The sequence below is a fragment of the Lacerta agilis genome, chromosome 1 (assembly GCF_009819535.1).
Source record: "Lacerta agilis isolate rLacAgi1 chromosome 1, rLacAgi1.pri, whole genome shotgun sequence".
Classification (NCBI taxonomy): domain Eukaryota; kingdom Metazoa; phylum Chordata; class Lepidosauria; order Squamata; family Lacertidae; genus Lacerta; species Lacerta agilis.
In genome coordinates this window covers 84,434,987-84,446,962 of record NC_046312.1, presented here as the reverse complement: position 1 = coordinate 84,446,962, position 11,976 = coordinate 84,434,987, and the positions used below count along the sequence as shown (strand labels likewise).

Here is an 11,976-nt window from a genome sequence, read left to right as displayed (position 1 = left end):
GTGCAAGCAAACGTCATGACAGGATGTCCAGAGTTGCTAAACATTGTTTCTTTTATTCAGCAGTAAAAGGAACTTGATACAGGGATTAGCAAACCACACACTGGGCAAGCCTACTGAATCACTTCCTCGGATCTCTGAGTCACCACTCGCCCATCCACAATTTCTTGTGTGGTGACCACCACCTTCTTAATGGTCTGTCTCCTGGTGTCTGCAAAAAAGGAATAAAAAGTAACTGCTTAGAGTGGGAAGCCTAGGATGGACTTGGGAGACTAGATCAGAGATCAAAAACTTGCTTTTTTAAAAAAAGAAAAAAGCCTGGACGCTGCTAAATGCAACTTCCACCTTGAGGACACCTGTGCAGCTTTCAATTGAGACTGCAACTGCTGCTTGTCAATGAGAAACAGGGCTGGTTCCTAGGGTATACACTGGTAAATATGAGTTCAAGCTTTGTATGTGTGCATTACATCCTCCAATGCATAGAACTGACTTCCTGAAGATACTTGAGTACAGCTAACTGGCTTGATATGGCATGTGCTTGGAGCCCCTGTGCATGTTGAACAATTTACTCAGTTTAGCATTCTTCACACCAAGCCACAGCCAAAAGAGTCCTGTTGGTAGAAAAGCAAACAACAAAGCCTGGGAGAGTGTTTGAATTGTGAAGCCGGGAGATCAACAAGCAGGTTTTCAGGCAGACACATGCAGAAGCAGGCAGCACTGTGCTAAGTAATGTCTCTACTGCTACATCACAGAGGAGAACTTACCTGCTTTGCCTGAGTTCTGCAACTCCCCTCTGAAAATACAAAACATGGCAGCCATTTGTTTGCTTCATCCTAGGACAATTTGCTTACCGCGAGGGCTTCCTGCTATAGATTTGCTTACACACCTGTGCCACCGAATGCATTGCATTAGCTTCTACAGCCATATTTCCCATCTGCTGCCTTGTTTCCTCCAAAGTCAGTGGGGTTACTCAAGGGACTTAAATGATTGTTAGCAACCTTTCTATCACTCGTAGCTTGACAAAAACAGGGCTGCCAGCACCAGATGCCTTGAGAGCTCCTGCAGCTTTAGCAATGGTTTTAGAGACAAAATTTCAAGACACCTTGTCACATCACACTGCTACAATAATAAGAGAAACAGCACCAGTGGGTTTCCCCCTTTATGCTGTTCTGAAAGATGCAAGTGCCTTCCCATTCTATACCTGAAAACCATGGTCTCCCCCATTCATGAAAAAAGCAGAAACTGAGTTGCCTCCTCTGTCCCACAGGGCAGTCAGCTCAGAGACAGCTAAGTCAGTCATGTACTGGTTGCAGCTCTAGCTATATAACTGAAGGTTGCGAGGGTTCAGACTTAACTAGGATGTAGATTTACTTAATATTTTACTACCCTGACCTAGGGAAGAACAGCAAAGCATAAATGATTATAAAAAAGGAGGATAGAATTATTAACCTTGTAACTTGATGCTATGCCCAAAGTGAAGGTAGCTCCTGGTATATTTTTTATTAGGAAGCAAGTTAAATATTTTCAGATACATGCAGCACTAGAAAAATTCTGTGTGATGTATCTATCCATAGGACATAATTTTGACTGGATGGAGTGGCTGGCAAACTAGCAGATGCAGATTTCTGAAAACATGCCCCCCTACCAATGTCGTATTGTGAATCAAACTTGGTAGCATGGATCATACGGGGAAAACCAACCAGGGAGCCAGGATTGGCTGCAACTTCCTGACAAATGTATGTTGGGGAAGGGAAAGAGAGCCTGGTGGAAGAACTTCAGGGACATGCAACAGGCATATGGCCAAGAAGTACAAGGAAGGAAGTCAGGGGCATAAACCTTTGTTACCTGTCTGTTGCCCCCTCGATCAAGCTACGGTAGTGTTCAATCTCGTTCTCTAGCTTGGTCTTGAGGTCTAGCAAGGCCTCATAGTCTCGGGCCTGCCTCTCCAAGTCAGCGCGGCAGGCTGCCAGCTCATCTTGCAGCTTGGCAATGATATGGTTGAGATTGGTCATTTCATTTTGATAGTGCTCTCCTGTGTTCTTCAAGGTGTTCTCCAGCGTGTCTATCTGCATCACAAAATGGTTTGGGCTTATGCAGTGAACAAAATTTGATACCCTAACTTTTATACAGAATCAGGCATATAACAACAACAAAAATGAGTGAATATTGGCCAGGACCCCACAAATTCTGTAAGAGCAGCTCTCTTAGTTTAATAAGTTTTAGATTTGTTCTTTCAACAGTAGTACCCTCACGTGTGTTGACTCACAAAAAACAGCTTCTGAAGCTGAGCAGAGCTTTAAGAGTGGGTTGATTTATTCATGGAGGAAGAAATCAACTATTCAGGTGGGGGAGTCAATATGTTCCATGGGGCTAACAAAAGTCTCTGGGGTGAATTTAAGTCTCTCTTGTGATCCCACCCAGTGCTTGTGCAGCTTTCAGCCATTGACACACCTTTAAAGTTTAAATCATATTAAAGTAGACATCCGTGCCAAAACAAATGACATTTAATAGGCCCAGTCTAGGGCACAAGGAGAAGGGGACGAGATGGTTGGACAGTGTTCTCGAAGCTACCAACATGAGTTTGACCAAACTGCGGGAGGCAGTGGAAGACAGGAGTGCCTGGCATGCTCTGGTCCATGGGGTCACGAAGAGTTGGACACGACTAAACAACAACAATATCTATGCACCTTGGGGAGGCAGAGCTGGTGCTGCTTGTGAAGCGGAAGCAAGAAAAGCTGCATCCTTGCATAAACACTTCATTCACCCAAAGCTGGAGCAAGGAGCAAAAGTGTGTGTCCTTTCTTACAGTAGCATCTGTCACTCCTGGAGCCCAGCAACCGCAGGTGTGAGAAGCCTGGGCTGACTCAACTATTGCATAGGGTGCAGTGGCTGTCCCAGAAAATGGATATGGAGGACAGAACTGTGTGCAGTGGATCACTGGTCCAGCACCCCTTAGCTAGCCAGCTGCCCTCTGATGTGAAGGACCATGAGCCATTGCTAGTGTTGAAGTCAGGTCAGCTTCTATACATAGAATGGGGGTGAGCGGGGTCATCACAACCTTTCTCTTTAGCAGCAACAGATCTCAAGCCAACTCTGGGTGCTTGATAAGGTATTGGTCAAAGCAATCTTTCTGACTTCACTCTTCACTCCAACTTGATTGGTCATCATAAAGGTATTTTGCTTGGGGGGCAGTTCCTTTAATTCTAAGTTCAACCCTTAGCTGTGCATTCTGATGTAACAGACCTCTTATTTGATTGATTTCATCTTTGAGGAAAAACAATAGATAGATAGATGATAGATAGTCATTGTATGTAGTACAACGAAATTGAATGCCACCCCACATTTACAGCCACATATACGCATTTATACATTTACAGCCACACATACACATACATACCATCCATCACGACTCCCCAAGATCGTATCATTTGGTTACAGCATTTAAAATAGTTATAACTTGGATAAAAACTGTTTTTTAGTCTATTCGTTCTTGATTTAATTGTTCTATATCTCTTGCCCGAAGGCAACCATGCAAACAGACTATATCCAGGATGAGATGAATCCTGTAAAATGTTGTTTTCTTTTTTGAGACAACGGGAGCTATATAATTCATCCAAAGATGGGAGAGGATGACCAATAATCTTTCGGTCTGTGGTTATGACCTTCTGGAGCATTTTCCTATCGGTGACTGTGCAACTGGCAAACCAAAGTCAGATACAGTATGTAAGAATGCTCTTTATGCTGCCTCGATAGAAGGACACCAGCAGTCCCTCACTCAGTTTGTTCTTCTTTAAAAGTCTGAGGAAATAAAGTCTGCTGGGCCTTCTTTACCAGAGCAATGGTATTAGCGCTCCAGGTCATACCCTGCTCGATAGTAACACCCAGAAACTTGAATACAGCCACCTTCTCCATCCAGTTCCCACCAATATACAAGGGCTGAATGTCCGCCTTTTTTTCCTGTAGTCCACTACCAGTTCCTTGGTCTTAGCGATATTAAGGACCAGATTATTTTCTCCACACCAACCACAGAGCCACTCCACCTCGTCTCAATAGGCATACTCACCCCCCTCGGAAATGAGCCCCACCACAGTGGTGTCATCAGCAAACGATGATTTTGTTGCTAAGGTGGGTAGCTGTACAACCATACGTATAGAGGGTATAGAGCAGGGGACTCAACACACAACCCTGTGGGGAGCCGATGTTAAGGCTAAGGGCTGTGGACATATATGACCCTACTCTAACCCTCTGAGAGCGGTCTGACAGAAAGTTCAAAACCCAGAGACAAATGGAGTTAGAAAGTCCCAAGCGCCTCTAGTTTGGACATCAATCTATGGGGGAGGGTAGTGTTAAAAGCAGAGCTGAAATCCACAAACAGCATCCTCACATAGCTCCCCGGTTGCTCCAGATGGGACAGAGCAGCGTGGAGAGTAGTAGTGATGGCATCTTCCATGGATCTATTTGCTCTGTATGCAAACTGGTAGCTAGCAAATGTCGGTGGAAGACAGGAAATAATATGGCTGCGTACCAGTCTCCCAAAGCACTTCATAATAATCGGAGTAAGTGCAACCGGTCTGTAGTCAAACTGCTAATTGTGGATTTTTTAGGCAGAGGAACAATAGTTGATGACTTCAGGCAGGGTGGAACAATAGACTGGTGCAAGGACTTATTGAAGATCTTGGTAAGGACCCTTGCCAGGTGGACCGCACAGCCCCTCAACACCTGTCCAGTGATGCCATCAGCTCCAGCAGCCTTCCTCGGATTCACCGCCCTCAGTACCTGCCTCACCTCATGCTCCTCTACAGTGACTGAGGGGCCACTGTGGGCTGGTGGCTGTAATGCCATCGTCTCCAATGGCTCCTTCTCAAAGCGTGCAAAGAAGAAATTAAGCTCCTCCGCCAGCGAAGGATCACCATCAACAGCACCAAGGTTCAGTTTATAGTTGGTAATATGCTGAATCCCCTGCCAAACCTGCCTCCTGTTGTTACTACTGAAGTTGTCCTCAACCCTCTTCCTATAATCCAACTTGGCCTGTCAAATCCCTCTCTTCAAGTTGGCTCTCGCAGCAGTGTAGAGCTGCACATCGCCAAGCCTAGAGTCACTGGGGTGTATTGGTTACAAGTGCTGAATTAAGACCCTGGGTGGCCTTGGGCCAGTTCCCAACTCTCAACCTAACCGACCCCACAGGGTTGTTGTGAGAATAAAATGGGGAGGTGGGGAGAGCCATGGATGCCACCTTGAGCTCTTTGCAAGGAAGGTGGGGTAGAACTGTAATAATAAATGAATCATTTTGATACATAGATGATTGACAAACAGCACGCCAGAAGATGACACTCCCGCTATAAAATAAGTAGTGGCACTTATTGATGTTGATGCTACATCACACCATGCTTATAATTTGCACTGTGCTATTAGTTTTTACAGGAGGAAAAAGTTATTCACTGCTCAGGAGAGCCTCTTATGGCCTATACTGGGAACTGGGAAGGAAAGAGGGCACCCCTCTTCTTACCATTTTCTGCAGAGTCTGGCGCTCAATCTCTATTCCCTGGAGCTGCCGACGAAGCTCCGTCAACTCGCTTTTGGCTTCTTCCAGCGCCTGGGCATTCACGTCTGCTTCTTGAGACATGGAGTCAAACTGCAAGGGCAAACAGTAATGGCAAAGGGAAGTTAGAGGGGGGCAGAGACCCATGATCCCTCCCAGGGGTGAAGCAATCTTGTTGGTTTCCCACAGTTTTTCTATTTTCCAATCATCAGTTCTCCGCATTTCCATGTCATTTTGTGATTACTGTTTTTTAAAGGTCCTCGTGAAAAAAATCATCAACATTTTAGTGAGTTTCTCCTAATACACACATTTGTAGGCAAGTTCACCTAATATACTTATTTTTGCAAAGCAGTCCCCAAATAAAATGATTTTCGGTACTTTCTTTCCACCGCTACCTGCCAATGAATGCATACTTTACCTTAATACAGTGGAGCCTTGGTTATTGAACATAATCCATTCTGGAAAACCGTTCACCTTCCGAAACGTTCGACAACCGAGGTGCAATGGGCGATTGGCAAATTCCATTGCGAAAATGGAGAAATGCGCCTCGGAAGCTGCTTGACTTCCGAGGCGTGTTTGAAAACGGAAGCATTTGCTTCCGGTTTTCAGGGTTCAGGTTCCGAATTGTTCGGCTTCCCAAACGCTCGAAAACTGAGGTTCCACTGTATATGCATTCCTGTACACACTGCTTGGCTGGAGAACTGCATTGCAAAATTCAGAGAAGTGTGAATTCTGAACGGTGGCTGGGTTTCTAGTTTGCGTATTGTTTAGGGGGGGGGAAGTGAATTAGGTAGATTTGCCTTTAGATGTGAACTCAACCAATTTTCTGTCCCGTCCCTCCTCTTCCCCTTCCCTAGCTCCCTCCTCACCTTGGTTTTGTACAAGTCCTCAGCCTCGGAACGGCTCTGCTCAGCCATTTTCTCATACTGGTTGCGGATCTCAGCGATGGTCTCGCTCAGGTCATGTTTCTGCGGATTATCCACCTGCACTGTTATGTCAGATTTGGCGATCAGAGCATTGAGAGCCTCCACTTCCTGCAGACCATGGAGAAAAGGAGAAAGCCCGTTAGGAGGCAGAGGTTAATATGGCCTTTGGGGGGAAGCCTTTGTCTCTACAGAGAAGCCTGAAGTATATGTATACTTTCATATTGTTTACTACTGTCTCATCTCCCTTCTATTTTAAGAGTTTAAATCGTAAGTACCTCACTGCCAGGTGTCCCCACACATTTTTCTCAGAACATGATTCCATGGGATCCAAAGATCTTACTTATTCTTTTTTATTATGTATTACGTGCTTTTTATATTGGAATTTTATGTTGTGAAACGCCCTGAGATTGATGGATAAAGGGTGGTATACTCCTACTCCTAGTACTCCTAGTACTAATACTACTATTAATAATAATAACATTATGTCTGCAGCGTGAGATATCTCTCAGCTGTATCTGTTGTAACAACAGATGCTAGTCTGGACTTTTACATGGTTTATTACTGCAGATCATGGCATCAGTGCAGCTGTCATAGCTTTAATATAAAATATACCCCTCAACAAACTATGCACAACTCTGGTACCAGCTCCTACCTTAGCCATGAGCTGATAGGGGTAGCAGACAGTTTTACTGTAAAGATCAGCATGCTGATCTCTAGTTTCCAGAAAAGTTTTATCATCCCCCTCCCATAAGAAGGAACTGGATTTCACATGGGCGACAAAATCTTCTTTCAAAAGTAAATTATTCAGGAATTGTATAGGTAACTTGTTGGTTATCCCCAACTAATGTTGTGACCACTCAGTTTCAAACTTATCTCAGGACACAATGGCAAACTTGCAGGAAATAAACAGTGCTTCAAAGGGTTTAAGGTGTCAGATTATTCACTCACTTGGTTGGCTCAAAATAGTATTTGAACCCCAGATTTTTAGTGGTCAAGTAGCTCACACAACAGGCCCTCCTTTTTGCTCTGCAATCTCAAGGATCATCCTTGTGCTTTGCTTAATCACGGCTGGGGGGGGGGGGAATACTATTGGCTTGCTGACATAGGATCCTAAAGGGGAAATCTTAACTCTAACAGAAGGTATACAGTTCTCTATCCCTGACTTGTGCTTCACTTATGACAAGGTCAGGTGTGCCCACTCTCCAAGTTTAGGTAGGGGTTTTATTTTACCCTCATAATTAAGGTGTGTATGAACTGTAGGGCTTGTTGCCTGCATAGTTATAGCCTGAAGCAACACCTTTCATTCCATGTAAGCTTTCTTTATTCCTCTGGTGTGTGTGTGAATGTCGTTATTGGCTATAAGGTTAAGGGCAAGCATGTATTTACTATGGACACACATACTGACTACATGTGAAATATTCCAATCCCCTCAAAGCTGTGTGTTAAATACTTGGGGATGGACACACAGGTGGGTTCAGACACAGCCCTCGCCATACTGTTACCTCATGGTGGCTTTTGCGCAAGTGAGCCAGCTCCTCTCTGAGGGACTCCAGGTCCCCTTCCAACTTCAAGCGGGAATAGTTGGTGTCATCGATCATTTTGCGCAACCCATGCGTGTCCTTTTGCACGCTGTCACACATAGCCTGCTCTGCATCCAGTCTGGAAGAAGAAATGAAGGAGAAGGCAAGAAACAAATGAACAAGCAAGTTGCAAGGCTGAAACCAAATGCATGTAATGGAACAGACTTTCACTTAACCTTTTAGACTCAGGTGTAAATCATGCTCAGGTATTTTCCCAGACCACCTCCACATTTGGGGGTGATTTAAATATTGATATTAGTATTTTAATCTGTTTTCATGGCTGTTGGGATGTTGTTGGTACTCTGTTGTCTCTTCTGGCTCTGATCTGAATGTAGGATTAGATGTTGTTGGTCTCTCTTAAAAATTTAGCAGCAGCTTTCCAAACCTTTCTTGACTGCCACTTTCCTTTATATATATATATATAAAGAAGGCCCACAGGTTCAGATAGCCATATAGCTTATATGTGTATGTTTCAAAACAAATGTTAAATTTCTATCTCATCATTCAGTTATGAAATCTCAAAGCAGTTCGTGTGATAAACGCCAATCACAAAGAATAAAAACACCAATCAATCAATATAAAACTGACAAGGAACAAGAATCGAACAAACAGCACACCCCTCCTATTATGAAAACAGCAGATAGGGACATAGGAAGCTGCCATACTGAGTCAGACCACTGGTCCATCTAGCTCAATGTGGTCTACACTGACTGTCAGCAACTTCCTGATGTTTCAAGCAGGAGACATTCTTAGCCCCTCCCTGGAGATGCCAGGGAGTGAACCTGGGACATGGTGGCTCCAAGCCACATATAATCGAATTTACAGAATTTATCGTGAGGTGCAGCATAGTTGAAGAAAGAGATGAGTGAATAAGGTGCAGGAAGGATGTTAGGGTTGGAGGTCATGAATAGAGGTCCCAAGGAACAGACAATTAGCCATGTATAGGACAGAGATTATATCTTCATGACCCAGGTATCTTATAGGCAATGCAATCATAAGGACTAGAAACATTAACAAATTTGTAGTTGTGTGTCAAATACTAATTTCAATGTAGAACCTCAAAAAATGAGCTAGTAAAATTCCTCCACAAAAAGTAACATACGCTAAAAGTGTGATAGCCAGTTAACACTGAAGAGTGTTAAATTAATTGATTAGAAAGTGAGAATGTTTCACTTTGAACCTGTGAGAAACAACATTTTCAAGGGATCCCGGTTTTTATTTTTGAATCTTCTTTGGCATATGGAATGGTTAATTCAACATGCAAACACCCCAAGAGACTTCATTATGATTTCTCCTCGCATTTAGGTGTCTGGAGTAGAATTATACACTCTTTCCCCATGCCTGGTTTTATTGTACAGTTTTTGTGAAGGTTTGTAAACAAAACAACTTACTTATGCTTGAAGTCATCAGCTGCCAACCTGGCATTATCGATTTGCAGAAGCAGCTTAACATTGTCCAAATTGAGGTCTTCCACCTGACATGGGAAGGAGCAGCTGTATATCAATAATGCATGTACAACACAATCCTATTCCAAAATCCCACCGTGTTCAAATTTGCATCAATCCCATATTCTCGGCTCCTGTTGAAAATCAGCTGAACCTTAAAAGCTGACAGAGGGTTGCAGCTTGAACAATCAAATGTATTTGCAAAGCAAAAGAACATATTTGTTTTCACGTGCATGGCAGACATGTTCTTTGAACCATTGCATTTGGTTATACAAAATAAAATTTAGGAACTGATGGCTGCAATGTTTACTCTGTGCTAATCAGAGTGGGCCATTTTATGAGACTCCACTGTGTTGATGTGTAACTTGTTGGTAATGACTGACTCTTCAATTCAGTGTTCCTGTTCTATCATATACTACTACATCAATAAGATGTGGTGTTGTTTTTTCTCTACAGGCTGGGTGTATCCTAGTTGTTCCATGTGATTCCCTGTCAAACATTGTGTTCCAGGAGAGCCCTTCCCCCTTTTTCTTTTAAAGTGATGTGAACCACTTTGAGAGTCAATGTCTGAACACTGGGATGAGAACATAATAACTCAACACATAAACTACCCTTCATTTTGAGCCACTCCAGTGCATTATGGGTGGACTAGCCCTTGCGGACCAGCTATAAGAAGCTGATGAGCTGCTAGCCAATGCTCAGCTCTGGGAAATTTCCTATGAATGAATCCACCTGGTTAGTAGCTGCACATCTCAGCACCTTTCAACCCTGGTGTTACGAGAACATGCTGAAAACCAGTTGGGCAGAAATGTAGGTGGTCAAACAGGTAATCCAAGGATATTAGCCTGAAAAGAAAGCTACACCTACCAAACCAAGGGCTTGGATTTCCAGCTACACTCAGCTTTTCAAATATGAGCTTACAACAGGGAAACAATTGGAGTTGTATGCCTCACTATGAAACCAATACATTACAGCTGTGCTTTCTGGGGGGGGGGGGAGGATTAGGTGATTTTTCCAAGGAAGTTATTACATCCCCACATTTTGGGAGTGTCTGGAACCTCCTTTGTTTGAACATGCAAGCATCCGGTACAAGGAAGAAAATAAAGTCTATCAAGAAGGGGTTTTATTTCCATACAACTCTTATAGAAAGGGAGGGGGGAATAAGCTTGTATTTTTAACCAGACTATTGCTAAAGTGTCAAGAGAAAACAGGATCAAAAAGTTATATGGGTGTGGAGAGGGGGCTTGGTTGCTTTCTGGAAAAGCTGGAAAAACATTTAGACCGCACACGCATCTCCTCCAATATAGTATTTAGCAATTTCATATGCTTTTCATTGGTGTTTATATGGATTGTGGCAATACCATGTACATGAGGTGCTCTGAACACCCTGTGGCACTTTTAAAACACTGTCTGGAAGATAGGAAAATAATAATATATCCATTTCGCAAATGGGTTTAGGGCTGAGCCTGGCTCCTTTACACCAGTTTTCCTCCAGTTTCCACCATTCTCTCTTGCCTTCCAATCTGTATTAAGTCAATGTGTCCCCTTGCCCACTGACTCTACTCGCCCAGTTTCTGACCTTTCCACCCATCTTTTGCACTTGCCCTCTTGCTCATTTGCCTGAATCACCTGGATTTACCTGCAAGTACAAACACTCGGACAGCAAAACGCTAGCAATGCACGCTTTCCAGCGAGTTCCATTGAACATAGTGGGGAAGAAAACGTGCGTGGAACGAACCGTGGCCTTGGTGGGCGTAGCTGTGTTGGGGTCCTATGAAGTGCTGCTGGAATGATCTGCAGATGACCATCCGTACCTGGAGATGGAGAATCACCTGAAAGGCGCTCTACTATCCTCTCTAGCCAAGCCCACCAGCGTTTTGCGTCCCCTCCGCTCGCATCCCTTTCCCACCTGCCAGGTGTTTCACCACGCCCCTTTCAGTCGCGCCCCTCACCTGCTTGCGCAGCTCGGCCAGGGGCCTTTCGCAGGCTTCCCAGTCTTTCTGGCCGATCGCGCCGGCCTTTCGCGCTCGGATGGCGGCGATCTCCTCCTCCAGGGCTCGGTTGGCCACCTCCAACCCGCGCACCCGCTGCAGGTAGCCGGCCAGGCGCTCGTTCAAGCCCTGCAGCGCCTCCTGCTGCCGGCCCGGGCCCAGCCAGGTGGGAGCCACATCCGCGCTGGCCCGCGCTGCCGGGAGCGCCGCGTGCAGCCGGGACAACGAGAACCAGGAGTCGGAACCGCTGGAGCTGCCGCGCACGGAACCCGCGGAAGAAGCCGGATAGAAGCGCCCCGAGGCGGCGGACAGGGAGCCGCTGCGCGGACGGGAATAGGAGAACGACATCGCGCCACCTGACGCGTTGGGCGCCCACACGGGCCCGTTATATCCCTCAGGATGCTCATTTGCATGCCCAGGTAGCGGCCAGCCAATGGGAGAGAGCGTAGCTTCCACATTAGTGGAAGAGAAACTGTTTGCATAAGCCTCCTTTGTTTG

General features: G+C 44.9%; 1 protein-coding gene across 3 annotated transcripts; it reads right to left on the bottom strand.

Moving 5' to 3' along the window:
* Positions 1-28: 28 nt before the first annotated feature.
* LOC117053473 (keratin, type I cytoskeletal 18-like) lies at positions 29-11,857 on the bottom strand. Of its 3 annotated transcripts, none has more exons than XM_033161210.1 (8): positions 11,440-11,857; positions 9,434-9,516; positions 7,965-8,121; positions 6,406-6,570; positions 5,504-5,629; positions 1,843-2,063; positions 762-790; positions 29-208 (listed from the first exon to the last, which is right to left on the bottom strand). In XM_033161210.1, the coding sequence occupies exons 1-8, from the start codon at positions 11,824-11,826 to the stop codon at positions 111-113; spliced, it is 1,266 nt and encodes a 421-aa protein (XP_033017101.1). In that variant the 5' UTR covers positions 11,827-11,857; the 3' UTR covers positions 29-110. The 3 variants fall into 3 exon arrangements, with proteins under 3 accessions (XP_033017101.1, XP_033017119.1, XP_033017111.1); XM_033161220.1 differs by lacking the exon at positions 29-208 and adding an exon at positions 346-608; XM_033161228.1 differs by lacking the exon at positions 762-790.
* Between the last annotated feature and the right edge of the window lie 119 nt (positions 11,858-11,976).